This window comes from Geotrypetes seraphini, chromosome 1, assembly GCF_902459505.1.
Source record: "Geotrypetes seraphini chromosome 1, aGeoSer1.1, whole genome shotgun sequence".
Lineage (NCBI taxonomy): Eukaryota > Metazoa > Chordata > Amphibia > Gymnophiona > Dermophiidae > Geotrypetes > Geotrypetes seraphini.
The window spans coordinates 111,851,317-111,869,645 of NC_047084.1; the positions used below are offsets into that span (position 1 = coordinate 111,851,317).

Sequence of the window (18,329 nt, forward strand, 5' to 3'; positions counted from 1 at the left end):
ACACAATATCCAGGGACTCTCCCCTATCCAGATGTTTCGTTACCCAGTCAAAGAAGTTTATCAGATTGGATTGACAAGACCTTCCCTTCGTAAATCCTTGCTGGTGGAGATCCCTCAGTCTCTCGTCATCCAGAATCGTATCCAATCTGTTTTTAATCAATGTTTCCATAAGTTTACACATTATTGATGTGAGACTCACTGGTCTGTAATTTTCAGCCTCTGACCTGCATCCCTTTTTATGGAGTGGAATGACGTTAGCAGTTTTCCAGTCCAAGGGGACTTTTCCCTTGCTTAGGGAAAGATTTAAAAGTGCAGCTAACGGTTATGCCATGACATCTCTCAATTCCCGAAGTACTCTGTGGTGTAGATTATCCAATCCCATGGCTTTGTTCACTTTTAGCCTCGATAGCTCGTGGTAGACGTTGCTTGCGGTAAATTCAAAATCCCGGAACGGGTCCTCCGAGCACCCCCTTGTCTGTAGCTGTGGTCCGGATCCCAGCGCCTCACAGGTAAGACTGAGCAGAAGTAGCTATTGAGTAGTTCAGCTTTATCTAAGTCCGAGTCTACAAAGTTACTGTCAGGTTTCCTTAGGCGTACAATCCTGTCTGTGTTCTTCTTTCTGTTGCTAACATACCTGAAAAAGGATTTATCCCCTTTTTTAACATGCCTAGCTATATTTTCTTCCATCCGGAGTTTGGCATCCCTGACTGCTGTTTTAACAGTTCTAGATTTCACCAGATAGGTTTCTTTAGCTTCTGGTCGTTGTGATTGTTTGTAGGATACAAATGCTCTTTTCTTTTGCTTTACTTTTTCCGAGATCTCCGCGGAGAACCACTGAGATCTATTATTTCTCCGTCGTTTACTCACGGGTTTTATGTAGAGGTTGGTTGCTTCCTGCAGGGCAGATTTCAGAGCCGACTACAGTACCTCTCCACACTGTCCGTCATGTCCTGGTTTTGCAGCACCTCATAGACAAAATCTCCCATGCTCTGGAAGTTAGCTCCCTTAAAGTTAAGGACCTTTGTCGATGTATTTGACCTAGTGAATCCCTTCCTGAGGTGAAACCACACCATATTGTGGTCACTGGAGGCCAAAGCATCTCCTACCGAAACCTCTGTGACACTGTCTGCATTGGTGAGTAACGGGTCCAGAATCGCCCGATCCCTGGTGGGCTCCAATACCACCTGTTTGAGGCGTGCTCCCCGTATAGAGGTTGCCGCTGGCCGTAGCGGAAAGTTATTTCCAGTCTACATCAGGCATGTTGAAGTCCCCCAACAGCACAGTGTCTCCACACAGAGTGATGGTCTCGATGTCTTCGATTAATTCTTTGTCTATGTTGTCCTGTTGTCTTGGAGGTCTGTACACAACACCAAGATACAGGCATTTGTCTGGCAAGGTTCACCCAGAGGGATTCCCCCGTATACTTGACGTCTATGATCCTGGTAACTTTGATGTCCTCTTTAATGTATAGTGCTACCCCTCCTCCGGTTTTGCCTTCTCTGTCTCGACGGAGCAAGTTATATCCTGGTATAGCCATATCCCATCCATGGGACTCCGAGAACCAGGTTTCTGTTATCGCCACCACATCTAGGTTGGCATTTCTCATTTCTGTTTCCAGTTCCAGAATTTTATTGCCCAAACTATGTGCATTAACATACATAGCTGTCCATTCTCTATGTTTGTCCGGTCTGCATGGAGATTTTCCCGTTCGAGTTAGTTTGTCCTCTCAGTATTGTCTTTGACGCAAATACTTACCTCAGACTCAGAGATGGAGTGGTTATTTACCCTACCAGGATGAGAGTGGGTCCCCTCCCCCAGCTCACCTAGTTTAAAGCCCTCCGGAGCAGGCGAGCCAGATGTCGTCCAAAAACATTCTTCCCTCTTCTGGTCAGGTGTAGCCCTTCTAATCCCTGCAGTCCTTGAAGTGTCTCTCCATGGTCCAGGAAGCCGAAGTTCATCTGTTTGCACCATCGGCGTAGCCACTCGTTTGTCCTCTAGATAAGTTCTTCCCTAGCTCTCTCCTTGTCTCTTACTGGAAGGATGGAGAAGAAGACCACCTCCAGCCCCCTGGTTCACCAATGATCTCTGATCCCTGAAAAGGACACTGAGGAAATAATAATAATAATAATAAAAAACTTTATTCTTATATACCGCCCTACCATAAGTTCTGAGAAAGCAGAGAGGAAATGGGTCAAACTCCCAAACGAGGAGGCAAAGGCACACTGGAAAAATACATTAACCACCTATAAATCTGCCATCCTGAAGGCAAAAACAAAGCCTACTACTCACAAATCCTACAGAAAGTCCCTAATAGGTCCAAACACCTGTTCGCCCTAACCAGCTCTTCTCCAATGCCCAGGGAAACAGGCACAACAACCCTACTGACCTTGACAGTGAGGCTCTCTCTGACTTCTTCCAATCCAAGGTGTAAAACATTTGCAATAATCTCGACATCGCCACCCTCTAGCACTTTCCCAACCTAATCCCCATACCCCAGCATCAGTCACACTATCCCAACTCCACATGGCTACTCATGCAGAAATTCTCGAAACACTGAGGGAACTCAGACCCTCCAGCACCATCCCTATCCACTGAAGACGCCATGGCTGAATCCATCCTCCCCATCATAAAATCCTCCCTTTCCACCGAAGAGGTGCCACTCAGCTGGAAATCGGCAATTATTAAACCCACCCTCGCCCCAAACAACCCAAGCAATTACCGACCAGTCTCCAACCTCCCGTTGTCTCCAAACTCCTAGAACGAATAGTGCTCCACCGACTGCAACCTTTCATAGAAGAACAAGCTGCCCTATCCCCCTCTCAATCCGGCTTCCGTGCAAGCCACAGCACGGAGTCAGTACTCCTAGGCATCAAAGACAACAGCTGGTCAATGCTGGACAAAGGTAGCGATGCCCTATTAGTGCTACTAGACCTAAGTGCTGCCTTTGACACCATTGACCACCAGCTCCTGCTACGCAGACTATCACATGGGAATCAAGGACTCTGCCCTTCAATGGTTCACCTCCTTCCTGCATCAGAGAACTCAAACAGTCCTACTAGGACCACAAAAATCAGAACCCAAACCTATCAAATATGATGTTCCCCAAGGTGCCCTGCTGTCCCCCCTCCTATTTAATCTCTACATCAGACCGGTGGTTGATATAGCCCAGAAATACAACTTCAAAATCCACTCCTATGCCAACGACATTCAACTACTCCTCCCACTTGGTGAAAATCGATCAGCCCAAATTGCCAACCTCCAACTTTGCCTTTCCGACATGAAAAACTGGATGACAAATAACAAACTGCAGCTGAACACCACTAAGACCGAACTCTTATGGTGATCTGATTTGTGGAGGAATTTGGTTCCAGAGCTGTGGGATGAAGTGGCTGTAGGGTTCTACGCTTTCAGCGGACTAGGTCCTTTAGGTTTTTTATGTGGATTATTTTATTTTTATGTGGATTGCTTTATTGTACTTTTGGAACTTTGACATAATAAAGCCCATTTCAGGAATATCATCACTCCACAGTGTTCTTTTTGGTTTCTTCTTAGAAAGAAAAACACCAAATACACCCGCCCAACACTATCATGGGAATCCACCTCCCTAACAGCAGCAGACCAGGTATGAAGCCTTGGAGTAACATTGGACGGTCACCTGTCCCTATCCACCCACATCTCCCAGGTGGTCTCCACTTCCTTCTACTACCTCCACCAACTGAGAAGAATCAAACCCTATATCTCCAAACTGGACTCAACTCCTCTACGCCTATGTTCTCTCCAGGATGGATTACTGCAACTCCATCTTTAATGGAGTAGCCAAAAAGGAACTCAAACGCCTCCAGCGAGTCCAAAACGCAGCAATCCACCTCCTATACAACCTCAATTATTTATTATTTTATTTCTTCCATTTGTGTGACTTTACAAGGGAAGGGGTTAGAAGAGGGAAGACTATGGCGGGCAAGAAGGAGTGGAGAAGAGAAAAGCATGCAGAATATTTCATAGAAATTCCTAACTTTACAGATAGGAGCACCATCTATGTAAATGATAGCTAAATGAATTAAAGGAATATGTAAAAAGGAGTAGTAGGGAGGAACCGTTAAACAATAGAATTCAGTTAATAAAATAAAAAGAATAGGGGTAAAAACAATGGAATAAAATTTAAAATAATTCATAAACTGGAAGAGAAATTGAAAACCAAAATCAAATAAGTCTGGCAGAAGTCCAATTTCCTGAAGCAGCTCTGTTGCCTCAGCATATTTTTAATAATCCCAATGGCAAAAGTCCAGACGGGGCAGATATCAGCTCTGGCTTTCCACCTTCTGCAGCCCTGACTCATCGCTTCCAAGCAGAAGATGCACAGAGATAGAACAATCCAGCGCCGGACCATACTGCTCTCCCCAGCCCTCCGCATTGGCTACCAATCAACAAACGCTGCACATTCAAGGCTCTTGTAATAGCGCATAAAAAATTCCAGCCCCCCAAAGCCTACATAAGTTCTAAGCTACATCTATACGCCCCTACCCGCCCCCTCCACTCTAGAGCAGAGAGACGACTGTGCATCTCCCCAGGAAGGTCTCTCCTGATGGAAACCGCCTGAAAACGCTCCTGCAGCCACTTCATCTGGAACCAACTCCCCCCACAAATCAGATCACAGATCTCATTAATGACCTTCTGAAGAGTTGAGAAGAACTTTCTCTTCAACTAAAGGTCCAGCCGCAAACAATCCCCTCAATTCTCTCCCGCCAACAACCACTAGTTGGTGACCCTCTGATCCAATCTACCATATTACCTCCCCAGGAATTTCCTATGATTGTCCCCACCCAAGCTGTCCTTAAGTTACTGTACTGTTCAGCTTTGTCATTATGCTATTGTATTGTATTGCCAAACATACTGTCCAATGTAACATATTGTGAATGTTGGCTTGTAACCTGTTCTGAGCTCCCGGGAGGACGAGATAGAAATCGAATTAAATAAATAAATAAATGTCTCTCATGCACTAATCAAGATAGCAATATTCAAAATTACACATAGCAATATTTATTGCTAGCCAGCGGTGTGGTTACCCGCAAGAAACCAGCATTTATTAGCAACGTAGAAAAAAAGCCTCAAGTTATATTATAGAGACGGCAACCAACATAGATTTTCAGCCGCTCAGCTCTTATTACTGACAAAAAAACTCCACTAATATAATAAAACTTTGTAATAGGGATTAAACCCACCACTGTGCACAGGATACGTCAAAAGAAGAAAAAAACTTTTTTACTTAGCTCACGAGCAGCAACTTTGTTTGCATCGCAGCGCTTGTTCAAAATGTTGTATTTCTACTACCCAATAGAAAACACTATTCCAGAACATGCACAATTTAACTGAGCTGCTCCAGTCGCTGAAAATTTCAAACTTCCATCTTCAAACCTCCGACAAGGCCCTTGTTTCGCCTAATCCGGGCTGCATCAAGGAAATTTCCATTAATTATTTAATTGTCCAAACCACCACTATAATGCACTAAAGGCTCTAAGACACCCTTCATCAATATCACTTACAAAAATGTTAAAAAAGAGCAGGCTCAAGAACAGAACCTTGAGGTACTCAGAGCGATCTCCATTGACCACTACCTTCTGTCGTCTTCCACTCATCCAGTTCTTGACCCAGCCCATCACTTTGGACCCATCCTGAGGGCACTCAGTTTATTTATTAGATGTCTGTGTGGAACACTGTCAAAGGCTTTGCTAAAATCTAAATACACCACATCTAGCGCATATCCTCTATCCAATACTCTGGTCACCCAGTCAAAGAAATTGATCAGATTTGTCTGACAAGACCTACCTGCTCTCGCTTCTAAAGCAATTAATTCTCGTGAAGTCCTTTGGAAAACAACACACTGACCTGCCCTGAAACACCAAAATGCTTCTTTAGAAGTGACCCCCACCCTAATGTACCACCATTTTCTATTTACCTCCCCTTTTTTATTAATTTTACTTCGATGTATTTAAGACTTCCCCTCCCCTACTTCCCTTTTGTTCCATGTGCGTCAATGTGAACTTTTCTAGTATTTTTAATATTTGATAAGATATTGCTTTTAATTTACCTTTTTTATTTCTTTTTTAAAAATCTCATTATATTGCACACTGTTTAGACACTTGTTTTGATAGACAGTATATAAAAAATAAAGAAACTTGAATCCACAGGATTCCAGAAACTTGACCATTCTCTGTTTCCATTAATTTGCTTACCACAGAAGTCAGACTTACCAGCCTGTAATTCCCTACTTCTTCCTTACTTCCACTGTTGTGGAGAGGGACCACATCTGCCCTTTGTCAGTCCTCCGGTACCACTCCCGACTGAGTCAAGTGATATCATGTTGTAGTATCTTATGCCTCTTCTCCCACAGTGACACCCTTCTAATCTCTGAAAGCCCTAAAAGATGCCTCTGTATAGGAGTGTCCGCTACTGCAAGGAACAGTACAACACGGATCATGGAAAATACAGAGCTGCTGCACTGTCAGAGGGGCTGCAGGGAAGGGAAGGGAAATGGATATTGCTGCAAAGAAAGACTGGGACCAAGGAAAATGTTGAATTTGGCTATAACATTTTCTATATTTTAATTAATCTAGACTTAATTATCTTGAAGTCAATTAAGCCCATTAAATTGGTTCAATACTTTTCTTAGCACACCTTATAAACCAGTTGTAAGCACAGACATTATTATTATTTATTGGGTCTCATATACCGTCAAATGGCCAAAAAAAAAAAAAAAAAGGCTGCATATTTCTTACATATTTCCATCTTATTCTTTCTTCCCCATCTCTCCAAGGACCTCCCTCTCCATTTCCTCAGTAAACCACAGGGAGGACAAGCTGACCTTTCCAGAGCAACTCGACAGCCTCTTAAATCTATCAATAAATCATCTACTTTTCATTTCTGCTCAGCCACTTGGAAAGGCCCCAAAAGCAACTGGGTGTAATTCTGACTTATCCTGGACTTTCTTCTTTACATCTTTAGTCAACTGGAAATGTGATCAAACAGCGTTACGGTGTGTTAAGTCTTGAACCTCCTCACTCAAGGTTTCTCCTAAATCCTGAAAACCAAACTGAGGGTGTTGTCAGCTATATGCATTTGACTGCTGCATAGCTTGCTTGTCATTGTTAGACTACAGTAATAATATCTATGCAGAAAGTCAGAAAAGATTACTTACGAAATTCCAAATAGTTCAAAATACAGCAGCACACTTAATAGGTTTGCTTTGGCTGCTGATTGAGGTCCATATTTGCTTTAACGTTTGTACAATAATTTTCAAGATATTTCATGGTCAGGCTCAAGTTGGTGCAGACACTTTTGAGATATTACAATACCATGTTTCCCCAAAAATAGGCCCTAGCATGATTTTTAAAGCTGCTCCTAATATAAGCCCTACCCCAAAAATAAGCCCCAGTTAAGTTCGACTCCCGAATGTCCCCGACTCCATCCCTGATACTAGTGCTGCCCGATTCGCCAGTGGCAGCGCTTTCTCCCTCCTCCATGTGCAGCATCTTTCCTCCGCTCACCCATCCCCTTGTTCAGCATCTTTCTATTCCTCCCTCTCATCCCCCTGTGCAGCAGAACCCCACCGACTCTCCAAATGTGAGACTAACATACCTCTGCTCTGAGGCCTCCAAAAAGCGGGAATGGGCTGCTTTGTAGCCTTCCCAGCCAGGGCTTTCCCTCTGCCTCAGAGGTATGTCAGTCTCACAGAGGGAGGGTCGGTGGGATTCTGCTGCACAGGGTGATGGGAGGTAGGGATAGAAAGATGCTGTACAAGGGGATGGGTGAGGGGGAGGAAAGAAAAGAGGAAGAATTGGGATGGAGGAGAGGAAGGGAGAAAATAAGCCCTAATGTGTTTTTTGGACCCAAAATTAATATAAGACACTGTCTTATTTTCGGGGAAACATGGTATTACGTTTCCTGCCCCAAAGGGGCTGAAGTAGAAATCCTCTTTCGCTATCTTTTTTTGTCAAGCTCCTGCGATCTGGAATTCTATTCTTAAGACAAATTAGAGCAGTGGTCTCAAACTCAAACCCTTTGCAGGGCCATATTTTGGATTTGTAGGTACTTGGAGGGCCCCAGAAAAAAATAGTTAATGTCCTATTAAAGAAATGACAATTTTGCATGAGGTAAATCTCTTTATAGTTTATAAATCTTTCCTTTTGGCTAAATCTTAATAATAACATTGTAATTTATAGCTAAAGAGACATATGATCAAGAAACTGTTTTATTTTACTTTTGTGATTATAATAAACATACCGAGGGCCTCATAATAGTATCTGGCGGGCCGTGAGTTTGAGACCACTGAATTAGAGTTATAAAGAGTTACTTAACATTTAGGAAATGATTTGACTGTGTGATTAGCCATCTAATGATATGAACAAACTGGATTGGTATTCCCAGTGATGTGACTTGACTGGTTGCTTTCAAGTGTAATCCGCATAGAACTTATACAGTGATTGCGGAATATAAGAATATTTGAATTGTATTGTACTATATCGACTGCCATAGGTTTTACTCAGCTTTCAAGTACAAGTTGCATGCATGTTAAAGTTACTTTTGCAATCAGCTTTAGTGAGTTGCTTAATGAGCTCCCACCTCCTCCACCACCAACGCCTGTGGGATGCAGAAGATTAATGTTAACTCCGAAATACCTCATCGTGGAACAAAGGTACCAATTTGATACAGTTTTTCCAGAAAATGAAAGGTCTCCTGATTAATTGTACCAAGCCTGCTTCCAGGCTGGGGCTGAATAATCACGAGGGGGAGGAGGGAGCACATTTCATTTCGTATAATTTTATCCACGTTCTTTAACCAGGTCTCTGAGACAAAGCAGATCTGCTGAATATTCAAAGACTAATCCAACTGACTGGGCAGCTAGCCTCAGAGGAATAGTTTTGTTTATAGGTTAAGAAAACACTGGGATTCGTTCATCCTGCTTGATTTCCCTTACTGAAAATTAATCCATTCCCATAGTATCATGTCCTTACTGTGACTGCTGCAGTCGTCATTGTGAGCCAGAATGTTCTTTACAGAAATAGCAGCTCCTTCCCAGCACAACTCCCACTGCAACATTTACATATTACGGGGGGCAATCTTACAAAGCATTTTGAATGCGTAGAATTGGTGTGGGCACACAGCACAGTCTCTCCACAGAGGTTCCTAGGGACGAAGTTGCGTATCGAATATGGACCTATGTGCATAAAACTGGCACCATCTAGAACGGAGCTGTACACACCTTTTATAGAATCACACTCCATGGCAGTGAGCAACACAAGTTAGGCACAGGCTAAGACCAGGTTGAAATGCCTGCGCCTAAGCTGTGCATGCGCAAACCTTTAGGAACGTCCATGACCCACTTCTGGCCACGCTCTTTTCAAATTCATGCACTGCAGCTGGTGCACTTTCCGAGTTCTGTATGTAGTCCCAATTAGCGTCAATTACAAGGTGTTTATTGCCGATTATTGGCACTCATAGACCCATGAATCAAGTTGTGCGAGTGCATCGCACTCCACACACCAACTTTAGGTGCCATTCACAGAATTTGGGAGATGGAGTACAAACACACAGTTAGCATATAGGCACCCATAGGGGGTTATTGTGGCATTTATAACACTTCACAGACCCTTTCCCATTACAAAATTACCTCTTTCCCCATATGCACAGACCCCCCCCCCCCTCTTATGTATGCAATATTATGTAAACCGTTTAGAAATTTTTAAAATAAGTTTAAAAAAAAGTTATCTTTTGGATCTTGTGTGCCCAGTAAATTTAAATGGTCCTATTTGTAGGTAAAGCTATCCTAGGAATTGAAGCTGGGAAGAGAGGAGAGGGCTAGAAAATAAGGGATCTGAAGGATGGGAAGAGAGGAAGGGCAGGGAAATTCAGCAACAGACTGGACCTCTGAGGAGGCAAACAGATGTTGTCTCAGGCAAGAAGGGGAATGAGGAAGGATAGAGAAAAGGGAAGGAACAACCCACTCCTCCTCCCTTCTCATTTCACTCATACTCTACACTTCTTCACACTTTCTCCACAAATAGCCCTCACAAACTCTTGTCCCAGCCCCTGACTGGTTGAATTTAGGGTTCAGTACCAAAATCCCCTTTCTACCTAGTTTAGGTTTTGTCCAAAAGGCTACCGTTTTGGTTTCAGCTGAAACTATAAATATGTTGTGTTCTTCTCTTCCCTCCCCTTCCTACAAGTCATAGGGGCAGTCTAGGGCTGTAGTCTGGGCAGCAATGATCTCCAAGTTATTCCTGCCCTGGCTGAGCTGCTTTCAAAATAGCTGCAATGACTTCCAATCGTAGACTTGCAAGAGGTCACAACAGCCATTTTGAGAGTAGAGACAGAATGGGTAATAATAATAATAATTTTATTCTTATATACTGCCAAAGCCACAACAGTTTGAGGTGGTTTACAGTAAGAAGCGCTGGACAATCAGAGAAAAAAAGCAATATACATACATACAAGATAAAAAGTAAAACAATGAAACCTTAGGTTACAAATCGATCAAACAACTGTTTTTACAAAACTAAAATAGTATTACCCAACCAGTCATTCAGTTTATTTGCCTGGAAAGCAAGAGTTCTGTCCAGGAATCTTTTATAACGACAAGCCTTTATCATTGGGTGGGTAAACGTATGGATTCTACGTGTAGGCCTGTTAAGGCGATTCAAGAAAAAGGGGCCAAGCCAAATATTAGTTTAAAGCAAAGACAAAATCAGACAAACTGCCAAATTTTGAATAACTCCGAGTCTTTTAAGGGTTTTCTTGAATGTTCCCAAATAAATAATCCGAACTGAATCCGTTCCAGAACCCCGTTCGAGTTCCAAAATGTTCGAATTTCAAGGCAATTTTTCCCATTGAAAATAATAGAAACAGGATTAATCCATTCCTTGGTCCCACAAACTCAGATTTTCAAATAATTTTAACGCTAAATACACTGGATTTTTTTGTAATTCAGACACTCTCAAATACAGTACAGTAAAAGAAAGGTAAAGTGAACCTTGATAACAAATGAATCAAAGCTCCAGCCACCATCAAGCATCTTTCACTCATAAACTCGCCTCCTCCTGAGTATTATCGCACCTGACACAACTTCTTCCCTTTCTAGCGGCCACCCCCTCAACTCGCCTCCTTCTGCATATGCACACACCTGACGTGAACATGGCTGAGAAAGAAGTCATGTCAGAGGGGGGCGGGGCGCCGGTGGTGGCTGACTTCAGACAAGAGCATGAAAGTAGGGCGGAAGAAGGAGTTTGAGTGAGTGGTGCCGTATCGCGGAAGTGGGGAGAGATAACGCCGGGCTTGGAAGGGCGATCACAGGGGAGGGAACAGGACTGATCCCCGAATGCATGTGAAGAGGGGTGCTTGGCATGTTCAATTTTCCAGTCTTTTTTTTCCGCATTGTCTGGAGCGTACGTTCAGATTCTGGGAAAAATTTGCTCTAAAAATTAGTTTGGATTCGAGTTCTGGGGTGTTCGGATATCGAGGTATCACTGTATTACAATGGTCAAGCATGCTTAAGATAGAGCACTAGTGGGTAAAAAAGGGAAGAAGAGGCTGATTATCCCTCTCCAAGCCCTCCAGCTCTGACATTTTGCTTCCCTGTGCTCATCTCGGATCCCCAATCTCAGAGAGAAAATCTTCTCAGTGAATCAGAGGAATCCTGTGGGTGCTGCCTTGTGTGAGTCCAACACAGACGGGAGAATCAATAAGAACTTCATTTACTGCTTACAATGAAAGAATAATGACAACCCTCAGCTCATTACATGGTGCCGCCAAAAAACCCACAATGAGCTCAATAAACAGCTAGGATTGTATAGGACTAACCTCTATCAACATCAGCATTGTATTCCGAAGAAAGTCTCCTGAAACACACAGTCTCAGTGGCTCTGATGAAAATATAAACCACAAACCCAAATAACCAGCAGCTGAGACAGACATCAAGTAGGTCTCCATTATACACATTTGCCCAAAGGGTTTTATTCTTTGTAATATTTGCAGAAACAAAGGAAGATGACAGATAACAGCTGCACTGGGAACAGAGGCAAGAAGAGGAGAAATCTATAGTCAAGAACAGGAAACAAGAGCCCTGGATGCAGAGAGAGATCGTATGACAGCTGGGAGTAAGAATAATGGAGACAAATAGCTATATCAGTAACTCATTCTGTAAGCAGCGCTGCTCTTAGCTCTGGTTTCTGTATTACTCCATAGGAGACTTACACATAAAGTCCAAGGCTCATGACTGATGGGGAAAAGCTGAACCTATGGAACTGTATATGCATCTTAGGGCAATGTTACCAACTAACAACTTAAGACTTATGAACCAAGGGCAAGCAGCTGTCACTTCCACTAGGCTTCCCCTTACCTAAGCAGAATGGAGGTGTCTATGTGTCCTCAAAATGTGGATTCTGAGGAACAATCATATAGAAACATGGCAGATAAAGGCCAAATGGCCCATCCAGTCTGCCCATCTGTAGTATCTACCATCTCCTCCTCTCCCTATGAGATCCCACGTGTCTGTTACATGCTTCCTTGACTTTAGACACCTCTACTGGGAGACTATCCCATGCATCTATCACCCTTTCTGTAAAAAACCATTTCCTTAGATTATTCCTCAGCCTATCAACTCTTAACTTCAGACTGATCCAGGTCCCATCAGTTAAACCTGCACTGTGACCTTCAGAATGACCACACATCAGGACTCCTACAAGGTCAGACAAAGTATCCAAGACAGAGCCGGGATTCAAACCCACATAAACTGAGAAATCCATCCTATATTTTCACCACTGCATCTCAGCTCTTCCCATAAATAGCAAGCTATGTTTTTGTCCAGCGATAAAAAGCCTTGATGAAGACTGGATCCCTTCTTTACACGAAAGAAATACAGTCTGCAGTGACGGGGTGCCTATCCAGCAGTCCCGAAAGGACACAGAGGCCCTGATTCTGTATAGGACGTCCGGGAGGGGTATCCTATACAGAATTGGGCCTACACTAACCCTGATTCTGTAACCCGCATCCATGTTACAGATGCCAGTTAAAGAATCGGGTTAGAGTAGACGCAGTTGCTACACTTAATGCGGCAAGGAATCTCTCTGCTGTGATAAGTATAGCAGCCACCTGTCCGATCACTGGCAGGAGGGTGCCGAACGCCTCCTGCTGGAAGGCTGCCCCCCATGACACTCCCGATCGCCGGCAGGAGGGTGCCCAACCCCTCCTGCAGGAAAGCAGCACCCTCTTCGGACCCCCCATGCTAACGACCTCCCCCCCTAACCTCCCCCCCAACTAACCTCTAAAGTGTTGGCCGGACGGACAGGTCTTGCTGCCGTTCAGCTGGCAGGCCCACCTCGTCGAAATGAGGTGGGCCCACCCCTTCCCGGCCCATCCCCTCTAAGTCTAAGGCCTGATTAGCCCAGGCTCTAAAAGCCTGGACCAATCAGTCCGTAGGCATAGCGGGTCCGCCCATCCTCACTAAGCCTAAGGCCTGATTGGCCAAGGCGCCTAGAGCCTGGGCCAATCAAGCCTTAGGCTTAGTGGGGATGGGCAGACCCGATAATCTTAAGGCCTGATTGGTCCAGGCTTTTAGAGCCTGGGCTAATCAGGCCTTAGACTTAGAGGCTTACAGCTTACAGCTGCCTAAAATCGGGACGCACTTTGCAGAATCAGGTCCAGAATGTCAACAGCAGAAGTTAAACTCATTCCCCTAAGATAGATAAACCATTCTTACCTCAGTCAATGCATGAAGCTGCCCTTGGTGGACACACACCCCCATAAACCTGGGAGAAAAAAAAGAAAATAAGGCCACATTAGATCTTTTGGGAAGAAATTCCCCCTCAACAAACTCAGAGTCCCACTGCTCTCTCTTAAGGATGTGGTAGCAAGATAGGAGAAGGCAGGGGGTGAGCTTAAATCCTGAGCTCACTGACTCTCCTGAGAAAAGGCAGGAAGGTGGAGATGGATCCAAAACTGGGAGTAAGTTTCCAGAAATGGGGCTCCAGATTTGCCCAACAGCTTGATCCAGTCGTGGTTTACTCCATTGCAGTTAGGACTTTTCGTTTTGCTTTTCTTTGGACTACAATTCCTTGCATGTAATGGGGTAAACTCAGAGCTAGACAAATCTGGAGCCAGCTGGCAACCTCAGGTTAGAATGCTGTGGGGCAGGGGTCAAGGCACTGGACATTGTGTTGGATCCAAAGTGCTTGTTGACAATCCTGAGAACAGGCAGTGACATACTACGTTTGGGCACCACACACAGACAAGGCTATGAATCAAGATCTTAGAAAGGGAAACATTTTCCTCCTGCTAAGAAACAAACTCAAGGCTCAACCCAGGAGATAAGCAACAGAGGAACTATTTTTGGCAGCATGTCAAAGACCTCAGCTTGTGCCAGAGATAAGAAAGGCCATTGTCTGGCCCAGGGTGGGGAAAGGAGGCCACCGCTTAGCACAGCTAAGGAGCTGAACATGCTCAGAGCCCAGAAGACCCCCAGCCGCACTCTTAGAACACAGCCCGAGCAGAGGCATTGCCTACCACTGGCAGCACAGAATGGCATCAGGAAGGATGTAATCACGGTTCTCCATCACCATGCATTGTGCTCACCACCATGGTGCACCCACCTCAACTCAACACAAGCAGGTATCACCACTATGGTGCAATGTAGACAAGAGAGGAAGTGCCAGAGAGCGTACGTCCTTTGTTCTCACGCTGTATTATACTAGAAAACCAAAGGTGCCGTCCAAGCACAGCGCTGTCCACGTTACTTCAGAGAGCTCTGCTTTCTATTTCATCAAAAGCAGGAGTGGCAAGTGAAGAAGGTATGAGGGTGTGCAGAGGAAATATAAAGAGAAGAATTATCTGGAAGGGCAAGAGCACAAACACTCTCAGTAGGGTAATCAGGTCCCGGCAGCAGAGGCAGATATTTTGGCCATCACAGAAACACTGTGCAATGAGTCCCATGAATAGGCACAGTCATAGAGGAAGCTGCACAAAACCCAGGGAGCAGTGGGGAAGGGAGGAAACTGAACCTCCCTCCCTGCATCATCGTTATATCAGCAAGCTGAGAGCAGAGGAAGCTGACATGCCTTGTGACCTAGGACCAAACACTCGGAGTCCCATTTACTTCTACTGTAGTGTCAAAGTGAGGTAACGCAAGCCCCATTAGACCCAATGGGGCCTATTTCCTAAGGCCTGGATTCTCTATATGGCGCCGATATTGGTGGCCATCGATCACAAGATGGCACCATATACTGAATTGCACCTCCGGTAAAGATAGGCGCTGGAAATGTAGGCCAGGGTTTTCCAGCGCCTATCTTTGCCATGTGAGCGCTTTAGGCCGCCTAATGCCACTTCTAGCATTAGCCGAACCCACAGTGGCGTTAGATGGCCTAAAGTGCCTTCGGAGGCGTGATTCAGGCATCAGTAGGTGCTTTCACTTTCACTTTTATTGCTGTTTTAAACAGCATTTCTTAATTAACTTAGGCATCGGAATGGCACCATTTGTAAAATTTCTCCCTAAGTGTACATGTTAGTAAATGAAGCCCTTGCACTGTGAGCCCAGTGGGCAGGGAAATAACCTACCTAAATCGGTCATAACTTGCCTTGAGCTCTCACATTTGGAAAAGGTAAACATTTAATCTAAATCCAAGTGACTCATACTGTCCACCCCTCACCCCTTGCCTCATGGATAGTCATTCATAAGATAATAATTAAGAGAAAGTGTTCATGATTGATGTGGACTGGACCAGTGGTAAGAGATCATGGATGCTCTTCCAGGGTCATTTCTCAGGAGGGAGAAATCCTAGAATTCATCAATAGGCTAATAATCCCTCACACAACCATCATTCTTTACGTTCCTCAAATCAAAACTTACTATCTATCCCTTCACTAAGATACATTAACACCATGCATACTAGTATTTTTCCTGTTACGGCTCCTACAATCTGGAATTTAGCACCAAATCACGTAAGAGAAATTACATCCCTCGATAAATTTAAAAGCCCCTTCAAAGCCTTTCTTTTTAAAGATGCCTACAATGTATGAAAGTCCTTTTAGGGACAGCAATGGAAGTCTATTCCCCTCCGTTAGCCTCATATTTTAGTTAATTTGCCTGTTTTTCCTTCCATTTGGTTTTTACCCTCTTCCCATCTTTTTTCTATCTAAATATTGTATTTCTACCCAGTTACCTCTTTCATCAGTAAGTCATTGTCAGTGCGTCAGACTGTTAGTGTTATTGTATTGAAACTTGTTTTTAATATATGATTTATAATTTATTTATTACTCTATGTAAAGCCGCTTTGATATTTGATAAGGCAGTATATCAAATTTTTAATAAACCTGAAACCTAAGCATTTCTAATGACTGGTGAGGTGATCACTAGACAAATGACAGGGCCCTGGATTAAGTATGTTAGAGAGGCAATGGGAGAACAGAGGTTTGTTTCTCAAGTAAAAGACATACGAGCTAAACAAAAAAAAAGAGCTAAAGCAGGGATGACAAATCATTCTGGTGTGGAAAAGTTTAAACTTTAATACAAGAACTGCCTGCATGGACCTAGAACAGTGGTCTCAAACTCGCGGCCCAGGAGCCACATAAGGCCCTCAGTATGTTTATCATAATCACAAAAGTGAAATAAAACAGTTTCTTGATCATATGTCTCTTCAGCTATAAATTACAATATTATTATTAAGACTTAGCCAAAAGGAAAGATTTATAAACTAGAAAGAGTTTTACCTCATGCAAAATTGTCATTTCTTTAAGAAGACATTAATTATTTTTTCTGCGGCCCACAAGTACCTGCAAATCCAAAATGTGGCCCTGCAAAGGGTTTGAGTTTGAGACCACTGACCTAGAAGGAAGAGGAGCAGCACAGTTGGTGACTTCTAGACTGGTTCTGGTAGTGTGTGTTCAGCAGAAAGCAGGCACCAGTGGGGTTAAGCTGGGAATGGGGGAAGGTGCAGGGAACTGAATTTGTGTCAGTGTTGTGGTCTGAAAGCCAGCTGTGGGGGTGAAAGTGGGGGCAAGACTTGTGTGGAGGACAATAATGGACTTGAGGCTGGGTAGGAGGAAATAAAAAAAGAGAAAGAGCTAGAGGGAGGGGCTGAGGCTTGGAAGAGTAGAGCCTGGGAAAAATAAAGGAGTGAAGGGCGTGAACGAGCAGTGATAGAGGATTTGAGGATCCTGTATCCAAAGCTGTTGGGGGGAGGGAGGTTTGAGACAGATAGAAGGGGGGGGGCTTGAGGGTCCCTTATCCAAGGATATTGGAGGCAGTGGGATAGTGATAGAGGATTTGAGGATACCATTGGTGGAAAAAGGGAGGGGGAAGAGCAGTGACAGGCTTTGAGGATCCCTTACCTGAGGATATTGGGATGTGATAGGCGGTTCATCAGCTGTACCTCCCGTAGCATGTTGGCCCGGTTACTCGTCAGTTTGTTCATTTTGAGAACCATGATCTGTCCGGACTGACGATGCCGCACCTGTTGGGGGAGACATACAGATTCACTGTGAGAAAGAACAAGTCAAAGGATCATGAATTGAGCGCAGCTTTAGATAACCTAAAAAATAGAAATGTTTCATGTTTACACATCTGTAAAAAAAACAGTTTCTTTCCCTGTAACTGCTTCATATAGACTTGTACAGTATATAAATGGGAAGGGAGAATTTGGACAAGAACTTGACTTGAAGATCCTTCAAACTTTCTCAAGAGAGACTTTACCCAAGAGCTTTCTAGATTCAGCTGGTGATGGGACCTTTGCTTATCCAAGCTGCTTAAGCCCTCTCTATTCCTCCCTGAAATATCATTCCTAGTACTGTGCCGCAACCAGACTTCAGAGTCCTCTTTCTCTCAACAACAACCGTTAATGAAGAGCTCCTCAACTGAAAAATAAGCGAGTCACTGGATGCTTCCTCAGTTTTCATTGTGCTCTCTCCCAAAATGGGCATTCTTGCAATTGAGCACTGAATACTCTTGTTCATCTTAGATTCAGGTCACTTCAGACAGGACCACATGTTCATGCTGCTACCAAGGTCAACATTAACATTTAAATCAATGCCAATATTGGTGCCAGTGAACTGGCAAAAACCAGCCTCAGTATTGCCACAAAAGTCATGACAGCAGGAGCAGCCCACATTCTGCTCTCCTACAAAGTGATCTGTGATGAATAATAATAAAGCTAGAGATATTCTGGCAGGTCAGCTAATGGACCTGCTGAACTGACCTTTGGAGAGGAGTCCCTCCCTTCACAGAAACGCTAATCACCATTTGTCTTCAATGTCTTTCCATTGATGGTTCAAATACATACTATGAAGAGAGC

The 18,329-nt window shown here is 44.0% G+C and overlaps 1 protein-coding gene across 1 annotated transcript in view; it reads right to left on the bottom strand.

The window, feature by feature from the left end:
- TESK1 (testis associated actin remodelling kinase 1) overlaps positions 1–18,329 on the bottom strand; it is a 217,944-nt gene that overhangs the window by 95,699 nt on the left and 103,916 nt on the right. Inside the window, exons 2-3 of the mRNA XM_033935785.1 lie at positions 17,371–17,492; positions 13,748–13,796 (exon numbers count right to left, since the gene is read on the bottom strand). Coding sequence (XP_033791676.1) covers positions 13,748–13,796; positions 17,371–17,492 — 171 coding nt within the window. The remainder of the gene's footprint in view (positions 1–13,747; positions 13,797–17,370; positions 17,493–18,329) is intronic.